The sequence below is a fragment of the Carcharodon carcharias genome, chromosome 17, assembly GCF_017639515.1.
Source record: "Carcharodon carcharias isolate sCarCar2 chromosome 17, sCarCar2.pri, whole genome shotgun sequence".
NCBI classification, from domain to species: domain Eukaryota; kingdom Metazoa; phylum Chordata; class Chondrichthyes; order Lamniformes; family Lamnidae; genus Carcharodon; species Carcharodon carcharias.
In genome coordinates, this window is record NC_054483.1 from 37,654,155 (window position 1) to 37,667,787 (window position 13,633).

A 13,633-nucleotide genomic window follows, 5' to 3' on the forward strand; every position below is an offset into this window, starting at 1 on the left:
TTTTGTTTTGATTGACATGCAGGCACTGGCACTAATGCTTGTTACATGGAGGAACTAAGACATATAGACTTGGTGGAAGGAGATGAAGGACGGATGTGCATTAACATAGAATGGGGAGGTTTTGGAGATGATGGTTCACTGGAATCTATCAGGACTGAATTTGATCGGGAAATAGATCGTGGTTCTCTAAATCCAGGAAAACAGCTGTAAGTTCTCACTTTTACATTTGTTTATTAACTCGAAAGCTGCTGCCTCAGGGTGGAATTTCCCTGGACTAAATGCCAGGAAGGTACCTCCAACTTACCGGGCTGTTAGTGCCGGACTTCCTGCTAGTTCCGTGTTTTTCTATTGGACGGCCAAATGGGTGGTGATGGGATAATGTTAATGAGGGAAAGTTAGCCCCACTTCTGATTTGTCTCTTCTAGGGCAATGTAGATCAGTCCTTTCAGGACATCCTGAGGTTGTGAAAGGTACTTTAGAAAATGTCAGTCTTTCTTTTCTTTCCAGAGAGCTTCCCAGCTAGAGTTAGGCCGTGAAAGGTGCAGGGTTCTGGCCATGAGGTTGGGACAGAGAGGGTGATTATTTCTTTTCACATCAGTCCCCATTTTAATGCTGGCTTGATTTTAGTTTGCAATTTGCCAGTGCTACAAATTTCAGGCACTGAATACCACGAGCACAAAATTAAATGATATGTTGTTTGACTTGCAAAGCCAGAGCATTTAGGCATTTTACTAGTGTCCAACCACAGGAGAATTTGATATTGAATTATTAGGAAGCAAGACATATGAGCTCATATCTGTTTAACTTATTGGTTCAGGTTTGAGAAAATGATCAGCGGGATGTATATGGGAGAACTCGTGAGGCTCATTCTCGTAAAGATGGCCAAAGAAGGGCTACTTTTTGAAGGAAACATCACACCAGAACTTCTTACCAAAGGCAAATTGGAAACAAAGCATGTATCTGCTATTGAAAAGTAAGTAGTCCTTTGAGCAATATTAATTCCATTACAGGGTAGCACATTCTTAGGATCAGGCTTGAACAGTGTGGATAATGTACCATTTTCACCACCTCCACTTCTTCCTTGCTCCTGTTGGACTTCAGCTCCACAGGGATTTTTCCTAAGGCTAAGGCAGAATATGTGGACAGGCTAATGGACTGTGGGAGTGGGGCCTTAGCCCGTCCCTTCTCAGTGTTCGGAGGGAAGTTTCCTTTAGCATAAGGCTGATAAATTTGCTGTTTGAGCAGTATTCTGATATCAGGCAGCCAATGGGAGCCCTGCTGGCTGCCTTGCAGGTTAGAAAATCACAGATGGAGCGATGTGTATGATATCCTGGTATTTGCCAGATGCTGTGAGACCTGCTGAGTGTTTCCAGCATTTTGGTTTTCTTCAGCTACTTGTCCTGGCTCTAGACATACAGGTCGGAATTTTCCAGCCCTTCCGGTCCAGCCAATGTGAATGGAGATTTCATTGGCTCGCCAGCCCCGCCATGGCAGGGGCTGGAAAATTCCGGCCACATAGCCTGTTTTGAGCCGAATGTGGAGGGTGAAAGGTGCTGGGTTTTATACCATTGAAAGAGGGGAAGGGGGGAAGTATAAAAGGGATGGTCTGGAATAGGGTGGAGAGCAGGAGAGGTGAAATAAAGAAGTCATGGAACAAAAGGCAAAGGGATTGGTAATGATTGTACTAAAGAGACAAAGCATTTGTCCCAGGTGAATGTAAATGCCAGAATAATACACTTCTCTCTGAAAGTAAAACATGAAAAACAAGATTCAAACTAGCGCATGTTAGAAAAACAGAATCAAAAAGAGTTTGTGGTCTGAATTTGATGAACTCAATGTTGAGTCCAGAAAGCTGCTCTAATCTGAAGGTGAGGTGTTGTTCCTCAACCTTACATGAGTTTCACTGGAACAGTGCAGCAGGCCGAGGACAGAAATGTGAGCATGAGAGCAATGTGTTGAATTAAAATGGCAAGCAACCAGTAGCTTGAATCATACTTGCAGACTGAGCAGAGGTGTTCTGCAAATCAGTCACCGTATCTGTATTTGGTCTCTCCATTGTAAAGGAGACTGCATTATGAGTCTTGTAAGGCCTTTAAAGAAATTTGGATGATTGCTTAGTCAAAAGCCATTGAAAGGATCCCCATCTAATTTGTACCTCAAGGAATATATGGATACTAAGGAGAACTAAAGTAAATTCTGGAGGGCTGTGGCATACCTTTTGGGTTGGTCCCAGGAAAAGTGAATTAACCTTCAAGTTTTCATAAAGGAACTCTTGGAGGAAAGTAAAAAGTCAAACTGAGTTTATTGCAAAAGACAACAGTGTTAAGTTAGTGGTGCCTGCTTTGCTTTTTTTAAATATATATAATAAAGTTTGTATTTGTTTAAAAACATGAAATCTTATGGCATGATTCTGTCAATTAATTGCTGGATGTTCGGATTTCTTCATTAAATGTTAACAGTCCCAAACAGGATTGTAACAATTTGTTTTACAGAAATAAAGCAGGTTTGGTAAAAGCTAAGGACATTCTGACACGCCTGGGCCTGGAGCCATCAGAGGAGGATTGCATTGCTGTACAGCATGTTTGTACAATTGTTTCTTTCCGCTCAGCCAATCTGTGTGCTGCTGCCCTTGGAGCCATCCTGACCCGACTCAGAGATAATAAAGGAGTGCCACGGCTCCGGACCACAGTAGGAATGGATGGATCACTCTACAAGATGCATCCACAGTAAGTCATTGCTATCGCACTCCTTCCATACTTCTAAAATCTATTTAAACTGCACAGTCTGTCTTCAGTAGTGAGTAGCTGACAACTTTAAGGAATGAAAACCCAAGTTTTCCAAGTCCTGTATTTAAAACCAAGCCCTGGTGCGTGTCTGAGTGGGACAGTTTTGTCTTCACAAGCATGAGAACAAAGCAGTCTTGCACATCCACTGAGTTGTTCTAAAAACACCTGATTCAAAATCAGATTCATCTCCTATATTATCTCTCATAGTGTGTAATCCTGACACCCTGCCTAAAATGCTAGGAGCAGGTATCAGGTCATGGAATAAAAAAATATATCCATGGGCTCTTGCAACTCATTGATGATGCAGCCATCAAATCCTACTGGTTCAGCTCCATTCCCTCAGAACAGCAGATTCTGAAGATTAGTTTTGCTTTGTGTTCTTAGGGTTATGAGCATCCATATGACTTTGACCTTGTTGGCCAGTCAGTTAGGAAGTGTTTGGTTTCCATCGTTTCAAAACAAGGGGTCTCCCATTTAGACCAGGAGGAATTTCTTCTCTTAGAGGGTGGTTAGTGTTTGGAAATCTCTTTCCCAGGAGTAGGCCATTTGGCCCCTCAAGCCTTCTCTGCCATTCAGTAAGGTCATGGCTGATCTAATTATGGCCTAACTCCACTTTTCTGCCTGTCACCATAACCCTTGAATCCCTTGTAGATCAGCCCTGAATATAGTAAAAGACTGTTCGCTGAGGAAGAGAAATCCAGGCGCAGATAGCCAAGTGAAGATATGATCTGGCAATAACGAGACCTGCTTCAAAAAAGGGCAGGGCTGTGAACTAAATATTTCTGGATGCAAAGTTTTCACAAAATATAAGGAAGGAAAGAAAGGAGGAAAGGGGTGGCAGTATTGATGAGAATATTGCATTGCTGGAGAGGTCAAGGACAAAATCTATTTAGTTAAAACTAAGGAATAATATAACTATCATTACACCATGGGGGCACCAACTAGAGAGAAAGAAAAAGTGGAACAAATTTCGAAAACGGCAATTTGGGACAAAATTAACAATTACTTGGGTAAATGCCAATTAATTAAGGAAGGATTTGTTAAGGGCAAATCCTAGTTAACTAACTTGCTTGAGTTTTTTGATGAGAATAATGTGGTGTACATGGACTTCCAAAGGGCTTTTGATAAAGTGCCACAGCACTTGTCAGCAGAGTTAAACCCATTGGAATTAAAAGTACATTGGCTGCATGGATTTTAAGTTGGTTGAGTGACAGGAAACAGTAGTGGTGAGCAGTTGTTTCTCAGATTTGGAAGAAGGATGTCACATTTCCTTAAAGTGGTCCGTGAACTAAGAATTTGTATGTACGTGTATGTAGCCCCCTTTTCATTATGAGTGATTCTATTTAAAAATAACCCAGTAGAGAAGCTGTATTCTTAAATAAGATAAAGGTTAGTTTATTACAAAACTGCTGCTAAAAGTTATTTAGGTAAAAGTGATAAAGTTATTAACTAACATATAGTTAAAAAGATTAAAATGCAGATAAAAGGAAAAAAGATGCTTAAAGATGAGGTTTCGAATCAGTCTCTGAGATATTGTTGCACGCCTGTTGCTTGAGTTCCTTCTTTCTGAAGTAAAGGGGTTGAAACTTGAGGTTCAGCTATGATAGTTTCTGTAGTCTACTATTCAGAGGTTTGCCTTTTCAGGTGGACTCAGTGGGTCAGCAGGTTTTTGGGAGAAAGGGAAGGTTTCCTATTCCTCACTAATTCTGCAGTTATGGCACTTGAAAATTACCTGGAGTCTTTCGGCAGAGCAGCAGTTGGTTTCTTAATACCTTCCTCTTTGTCCTCCCTTGGCCCAGAACCTTCTCTGATGTTGTTTTTCAGAGTTCTTTCTGGGGCTCTGCATACAAAAGTGGCTGTTCTCAACCAGAGTTTATACAATTTCAAAACTTAAAATGGCTGCTGTCCCAAACTGTCCAATCATCATTTTGTGTGGCACTATCACTGTGCTAAATAGGTTGGATTTTGAACAGATCTAGCAACTCAAGACTGTGCATTCATGAGGCACTGTTGGGCCATCAGCAGCAGCAGAATTGTACTTAACCACAATCTGTAACCTCATGGCCCAGCATATCCCCCACTCTACCATTACCATCAAGCCAGGGGATCAACCCAATTTCAATGAAGAGTGCAGGAGGACATGCAGGAGCAGCACCAGGCATACCTAAAAATGAGGTGTCAACCTGGTGAAGCTACAACATAGGACTGCTTGCACGCCAAACAGCATAAGCAGTAAGCAATAGACAGAGTTAAGCGATTCCACAACCAACAGATCAGATCTAAGCTCTGCAGTCCTGCCACATCCAGTCATGAATGGTGGTGGACAATTAAACAATTCACTGAGCAAATGCAGCAAGACCTGGACAATATCCAGGTTTGGGCTGACAAGTGGCAAGTAACATTCACACCACACAAGTCACAGGCAATGACCATCTCCAACAAGAGAGAATCTAACCATTGCCCTTGACATTCAATGGCATTACCACCACTGAATCCCCCACTATCAACATCCTGGAAGTTACCATTGACCAGAAGCTGAATTTGACAAGGCATATAACTACTGCGGCTACAAAAGCAGGTCAGAGGCTAGGAATCCTATGGCAAGTTACTCCCCAAAACCTTCTCCACCATCTCCAAGGCACCCTCCACTTGTCTGGATGAGTGCAGCTCCAACAACACTCAAGAAGCTTGACACCATCCAGGACAAAACATTCCACTTGATTGGCACCACATCCACAAACATTCACTCCCTCCCACCACTGATGCACAGTAGCATTAGTGTGTACCATCTACAAGATGCACTGCAGGAATTCACAAAGCCTCCAACAGCACCTTCCAAACCCATGACTGCTACCACCAGCAAGACAAGACAGCAGGTAAAAGGGAACATCAGCGTCTGGAAGTTCCCCTCCAGGCCGCTCACCTGACTTGAAAATACATCGCCGTTGCTGGGTCAAAATCCTGGAAATCCCTCCCTAACAGCACTGTGGATGTACCTACATGAATAATTTTTAAAAATTCTTCACAATAGGTATTGGGTTAACCCTGGTCTGGGGCGGGAGGTGGGTGTGCGTGGAGGTCATGGGGGGATCATAACCCTTCCATTAATAACCCTTCCATTGTCCTTTTAGCTGAAATAATTAACCTTTTAAATATCTCAGCCATTAACTTGAATGTTTCCCATTTGCCCAGGTTTGAGGAGATGGGAAAGAACCTTTCTCACCTCCAGGGAAGGCACAATGGCCCATAACTTGCCCTCTCCCCAGGTAGGATTTGGGGGCCACCCCAAAGATGCGCTGGGAAATCCCTCTGGCAAGTTCCCAGAAAATAGTTTGCACAGCAATTTCCCAGAAGTGCACATTTCTTCTGGACAATTGTGCTGCACTGGGAACCATCCAAAAATGCGGTTTAAAACACAAACTTCACTGGGTCCGCTGGGGTTATACCAATGGTTACCCAGAAAAAGTTAGAAGAATTAAAATGTCTTCCAACTTCTGAGTAAATATTGTAAAGATGCAGACCTACCCCACAGGACTCCCCCCACCTACCCCCTCCTCCTCTTGCTCTCAGACCACCCACCACCCCCGAGCTCAGACCCCACAACCATACACCCCCGCCCGACCTCCGACCCCACCAATACACCCCTCGACCTCTGATACCCCCCCCAACCCAAACCAACCTGCCACCACCCCCCGACCTTGGGTCTCTTCCCCCTCACCCAAACAAACTTGTCTCAACCAACTCCTGGACTTCCAACCTCCCCCAGACTTCCGACACTACCCTGCCCCCACCCCCAGACCTCAGACCACACCCCCTACCCGGACCACCCTAGACCACACTAACCCCGACCCCCCACCAACACCCAGACACCCTGACACCCCCAAATCCTATCTACTTACCTTAAACATTTACCTTCCCCTGGCCTGTCACTTTTCCTGGCTCTTTAAATTTACCTGCTTTACAGCAGCAAGTGCTGTAAAATGGGGGCGTGGTCTCCTTGAATACGCCGTATACAGACTTCGCTGGGGCCTGCGAGGAGCCTTATGATGCAGGCCCCAAGTATCTCCGTTGAACGGAAGTGGCCACGTTATTTTCAAGACCAGGTAAGTATGTGTTTATTTCTTCTAATTCCTGTGGGCCAGCACTTTCCAAAGCCAGTGGGAGGTTATGGTCCAGTGAGTTTCTGTTTCCCATGTGGAAATGCGAATTGAATTTCAAATGTCTTCACATGTCTGGATATGACTACATACAATCCACTTGAAGCCTTCTCGAGCTTGACCACATTGCAGTTGAAAAGTGGTCAGGTTACTTTTGACAGCCACCTTAAGTGCTCCTTGTGACCATTTGAAAGGGAGATTAGCTTTTTTAGTAAAATCTATAACGTCACAACTACATGTTCATGATAAAGTATATGGTGGGATTCCCAGGGGTTGGTGTTAGGATCATTGCTTTTCTTGATCTGTATTAATGACCAGGACTTGTGTGTGCAGGGTACAATTTCAAAATTTGTATTTGAGCTGTGTGGATACTGAGAGACTTCAGGACAACATAGATAGGCTTGTGGAATGGGTGGACACGTGGTAGGTAACATTTAATGTAGAGAAGTGTGAAGTGATAGAGTTTGGTAAGAACGAGGAAAGGCAATATAAAATAAGGGACAGGTTGAGAACCTGGCTCATAAGGGCATGTGGGATCCTAGGCTTCATAAATAGAGACTTAGGCCATTTGTCTGGCGCGCGAAGTCAGTGGGCCCAGGAGCAGAGGTAGAATCCGCTCCCGGGTGAGATCGTGTTGTCCACGCAATTTCATGCTGGGCAGCCAATTAAGGCCTGCCCAACGTGCAGCACGTCCTCAGGTAGGCCGAAAGAAGCAGGTGGCGGTGCCAGTGAGTTGGGCGCCGGATCCAATGGGGACCTGGCCGGGGCTTTAAAAACTCTGCAGGCAGCCAGGGGCTGTGGGAAAGGCTGCGGGGGCGTTCTTCACAGGATCAAAGAAGAAATACCCGAAATGCTAATGGCTTCAGCACCCAGCAGGCATGGAAGGTAGGAGGGCAAGACAAGTGGGACTCTTTCCCACTTGGGCCCACCCCGCCGCCCCATTTTACAGATGAGTCCCTGGGCATCCTCATAGAGGAGGTCACTGCCAGGCATGACATCCTCATCCTCATGCCCAGGGATGGAAAGAGGAGGCTGCTGCATGTCTGAAAGAAGCCGTTGGCAGAGGTGGTCGCCCAGGTCAGTGGGCACAATGTGGTGCGCCAAACGTGGATACACAAAAGGTTCAACGGTCTTCTGCATTCTTTAAGGATGAGTACAGAGATGGCATGGAAAGGCATGGAGATGTGTATTTGGGTAGCTGTCCCTCATCACCCTCGGAGGTGTAAGAGTGTGAGTGCCAATTTGCATTGAAACTTGTGTTGGTCAGGGCTGGGAGGTCTGACCAATTGGCCTCAGTACATTGAAGGGTGAGGTATGCCACTCTGCCGTGCCCCACAATCTGGTTCTCAGGGGCTGGTCCAGGGTGGAATGGCACTGCAGGGAGAAGGAGCACTAATGATGGAATCTGTTCTTCCCTTTCAGGAGAAGAGAAGCCATAATGTGGTGGAGCACCGAAGAGCGGGCGGTGGGGAGCCCAATCTCCTGGTACTCAGCCGCTACGAGATGGATGTCCTAGAGCTTGAATGCAACATGGAGCTCGTTCCACCGGTTGTGGTGAGGCAGGGGTGTCTGAGGAAGGTAAGAGTTCAGTGCACAGATGCGAGAGTGGCAGAGAGAGCAAAAATCATATGGTGTTCTCAGCTGAAATGGAGATGACAAAACACGAATGCTCATTGATCCTCCAATCACAACGGCACCATGCTGCAGTTCTCTAGTGTCTCATCAGCCCACTCAGCATGCACATTGACTATGTGATGTTTTAATGTACTGACGTGTTCTCTTCTTCTCACAGATGTCCATCCACAAGAGGCTCCCGGGACCTAAGGACCCCCTTTAACCTCAGAGGAGGACACACTCACACCTGCAAGCATGTTACACCCTTTGTCTGAGCCAGGCAGCAGCGCACATTGATAGGCTTAAGTTTATTGGCTTGGTGCACAGCGGTGAGGGCATGGCACACTTGCATGAGGAGCTGGCGGAGGCGGAGAGTGGCCTGGGTGCCAGCAGTCAGAGGACTGCTGGAGACCAGGACCATGCTGAACCTGAGGGAGGTGATGAGCCTCTGAGGTCCTCCATCAGGCAACGGATGCTGGATATCCAGCAGGGTGCACGGGGAGATCTGGCGGAGATCCCTGAGGGTCTGCATGCCATGGTCTCCATCATGGAGGAGTGAGTTCTGCATTGACTCTGAGCACCAAGCACACAGTGCCTTCCATTACGAGAGTGGCGACTCTCATAGAGAGGCAGTCCCAGGAATGGATTCAAGGATTCCTGGGGTTGCGCTCAGAACTGCAACCCCTCACACAGGCACTGACCTCAGGAGGTCACTGCCAGTGTGAGAGATGGATGAGACACCTAATCTCCCTGCTAGGTGCGTGTCCATCAATCAAGCTGGCAACCATAAGTTTAAGTCACCTTGAGCTCAACACTGGTTTCTGTTCATATTTCAAAACTCTCTTGGTGTGATCATTAACACAGGAAATGTTATGTTTGTTTCTGGTTTCTTTGAATATTGCAGAAACATTGATTTTGTTTTAATGGCCTGAGTATGCATGATGGTTCTTATAGCTGCAGGGGGTGGCAGGGACTTTGAATTTTACTGCATAGGCTGCAGTTGGAATTTAGGGTGTTGGGTTTATGCATCACAAATGACTCTTACGGAGGCAGCACCCTTGGCATGAACTGGAATGGATGCCACGGCAGCCTTGCTGTCCTCTGCCTCTGTTCTTGCATGCCAGAGTGGGGTCATGAGCCACCTTTTCAAGGGACAACCCTTGTCACCCAGGAGCCATCCATCCAAATGAACAGGAGCAATCAGCAGCCTTGGTACCTGTAGGTACCTGTGAGCTGTCAGAGCAACAGACACAGACTTGCAAGATCTGTGTCTTGTGGTCGCAGATGATCTGAATATTCGTTGAATGGAACCCCTTCTGATTCATGAAGGCTCCGGCTCATCTGCAGACACCTCGATGCCACATGAGTGCAGTCAATGGCACCCTGGATGCAGGAGAAGCCTGCAATCACCACGAAACCTCTGGTGGACCTTGTCCATCCGATAATGGATGAATGTCATCATCCATCTGAAGAGGGCATCAGTATTGGACTTGATGCAACTTGATACAGCAGATTGGGACACACCACCCATCCCCCACTGACCCCTGGAAAGAATCAGTGGCATAGAAGTTGAGGGCCACTGGCATCAGGTGGCCACCCATGAAGTTGGAGGTGATCTCTGGCCCAAACATCTGGCATAAGGTGGTTACAGTGTCCCTCCTTCAGCACTGGACTTCGGACATGTTGAGGTAGTTGGAGTGCAGCCTGTACACTCTGGCTGAAGGGTAGTGGTGTCTCCTGTGGACCTTTCCACCCTGCACTACCTGCTGGCCCTGCACCCTCTGTGCTTGCGTCTCTCCTCCCACTGGGACGCTGCCTGCAGTCACCTGGCCTCCTCTCCTCTTCCTCCTCCGAGGAGGTCCCAGCAGCTGAGTATACAATCTCCATGATCAGAAATGCACAAGGCACTGTCTCAGTGCACTAAGGGTGCACTCTGCTGAAATCTTCAGACAAAGATGGCAAGAAAAGGTATTCCAAAAGAAAACTATCCAACCATGGAATGCACCAGAAATAACAGAGAAACTTCTTAAATCAAATAAATTTCACAGCAGAAAACTCTAACCTAAAGAGACAGAGCCTTTGCTCCTGTGGCCTTTTAACCCAGTCCTGAATGAGAACTTGAGGAAAACGTGCTGGCTACCTGCCCGTGTTGCCCATGTGACAACTGCAAAATCGCACGGGTGACATAAAATTCCTGTCAATTAGTAAATTAATGGCCTTAATTGACCCTTTAAGTGTCAATGGGCTCGCTTCTGATTCCCTTATGTGCCCGCTGACCATAATATCGCTTGCATGCCCAATGATGTCAGGATACTTGGCTCAATATCTCCAGTCCTTGAATTCTGGCCATAGAGTACAAAAGCAACAGGGTTATGGTGAACCTTTACAAAGGACTGTTCAGTCTCAATTGGAGTATTGTGTCCGATATTGGGCACCACACTTCAGGAAGAATATAAAGGCATTAAATAGGGTGCAGAAAAGATTCACGAGTATGGTCCCAGAGATGAGGCACTTCAGATATGCAGATAGATTGGAGAAACTGGGATTGTGCTACTTAGAGAGATTGAAAGGCGGTGTGATAGAGCTTTCAAAATCATGAGGTATCTGGTCAGCTACAAGAGGGGCCTCATGATACTTAAAGGCCAATCACCCAACCAGCTGGTAAGGTAAGTTAGAATAATTTCTACTATTACCAAGTTTCTGTAAATGTTGTGGAGTGTTTTAAAAAGTGTTGTGGTAAGTTGTTAGATTTGGAAGGAGTTTTACTGCATCCTCACATGAAGGCCACATGACTTGTCTATAAAAAGTCTGCAACAGATGTTGTGGCTGTAGTTGCAGTGTCTTTGGGTCTGTAGGATGATAGGGAGATGGAGCAGAAGCTGTAGAGAGAGAAGCTCCACGTAATGCCCTCTGCCAAGGTGGAGTTTGACCCCTCCATGCTCCTTGATAGTGTCAGGAAGCTGCCTAGCAGGACAGCCAATGCAGCCAGTGCATCTCAGTATGCACCCCCATCAGCATTCTCTTGTATGAACAAAAAACAAAGAAAAGTACAGCACAGGAACAGGCCTTTCGGCCCTCCATGCCTGTGCCGATCATATTGCCCGTCAACTAAAACATTTTGCACTTCTGGGGTCCGTATCCCTTTATTCCTATCCTATTCATGTATTTGTCAAGCTGCCTATCGTACCTACTTCCACCACCTCCTTTGGCAACAAATTCCAGACACTCACTACCCTCTGCCTAAAAAACTTGCCCCGCACATCTCCTCTATAGTTTTCTCTTCTCACCTTAAATCTATGTCCCCTAGTAATTGACTCTTCCACCCTGGGAAAAAGCTTCTGACTATCTACTCTGTCCATGCCACACATAATTTTGTAAACTTCTATCAAGTAGCCCCTCAATCTCCGTTTCTCTAGTGAGAATAATCCGAGTTTCTCCAACTTCTCCTCATAGCTAATAACCTCCAGACCAGGCAGCATCCTGGTAAACCTCCTCTGCACCCTCTCCAATGTCTCCATATCCTTCTGGTAATGTGGTGACCAGAATTACACGCAATATTCCAAGTGTGGCCTAACCAAGGTTCTATACAGATGCAGCATGACTTCCCAGCTTTTATACTCAGTACCCCTGCCAATGAAGGCAAGCATGCCATATGCCTTCCTGACTACCTTATCCACCTGCGTTGCCACTTTCAGCGACCTGTGGACCTGTACACCCAGATCCCTCTGCCCGTCGATGCGCTTAAGAGTTCTGCCATTTACTGTACAATTCCTGCTTGTATTAGACCTTCCAATACGCATTACCTCGTATTTGTCCAGATTAAACTCCACCTGCCATTTCTCTGCCCAAGTCTCCAACCGCTTTATATCCCGTTGTATCCTTCGACAATCCTCTTCACTATCTGAAACTCCTCCAACCTTAGTGTCGTCTGCAAACTTACTAATTAGCCCAGTTACATTTTGCTCCAAATCATTTATGTATACTACAAACATCAAAGGTCCCAGCACTGATCCCTGCGGAACTCCACTAGTCACAGCTCTCCATTCAGAAAAGCACCCTTCCACTGCTACCCTCTGTCTTCTATGACCAAGCCAATTCGGTATCCATCTTGCCAGCTCACCTCTGATCCCGTGCGACTTTACCTTCTGTACCAGTCTGCCATGAGGGACCTTGTCAAAGGCCTTACTGAAATCCATGTGTAAAACATCCACTGCCCTTCCATCGTCGATCATCTTTGTCACTTCCTCGAAAAACTCGACCAAGTTAGTGAGGCACGACCTCCCCTTCACAAAACCATGCTGCCTCTCACTAATACGCCTATTTGCTTCCAAATGGTAGTAAATCCTGTCACGAAGAATCTTCTCCAATAATTTCCCTACCACTGACGTAAGGCTCACCGGCCTGTAATTTCCTGGGTTATCCCTGCTACCCTACTTAAACAATGGAACAACATTGGCCATTCTCCAGTCCTCTGGGACCTCAGCCATAGCCAGTGAGGATACAAAGATTTCTGTCAAGGCCCCAGCCAATCTCCTCCCTTGTCACCCCATTGAGGTCCTAATCTGTTTACCCTGTAGCAGAACTCTCCTGCTACCTCATCCTCCATTAAGCTGGCACACAAACTATCCTTGTCCCTGGCCTGGTACCGGCCCACTTGTGTTCAATGATTCACCCTAACTGTTCTCTCCTCTATATGTACCTCTAAGGTAGTTGCAGTGCCAGAATCTGAGCTGGTGGCTGAAAATCTCAGATCAACTGATGGGACCTCTTTATTAGTGCTATTGCTCTCTCTCCTGCACTGGGTGCACTGTGGCTGGACAGGCTTGGGAATCTGAAAGCTGGAAAACAGAGTAGGGAAAGTTAGGATGAGGGCAGGAAAGCAAGAGCTTCATGGTCACCATCTGTAGCTTGCACATTATGCCATATAGCAGGATGTGCTGGGAGTTGAGATGTGGCATAAGAAATATAATTTTAGCAGTTAACGAATGTGCAAGTGCCAAAAAGTTTGATCAGCGCTGTTTCATTTCAGTGACATGTGACATACTGAAGTAATGTCTTAGAGACACATAGCTTTGT

At 46.1% G+C, this 13,633-nt stretch overlaps 1 protein-coding gene across 1 annotated transcript in view; it reads left to right on the plus strand.

The window, feature by feature from the left end:
- Positions 1–13,633, plus strand: part of hk1 (hexokinase 1) — a 276,629-nt gene that overhangs the window by 103,640 nt on the left and 159,356 nt on the right. Inside the window, exons 7-9 of the mRNA XM_041209696.1 lie at positions 23–206; positions 818–973; positions 2,493–2,726. Coding sequence (XP_041065630.1) covers positions 23–206; positions 818–973; positions 2,493–2,726 — 574 coding nt within the window. The remainder of the gene's footprint in view (positions 1–22; positions 207–817; positions 974–2,492; positions 2,727–13,633) is intronic.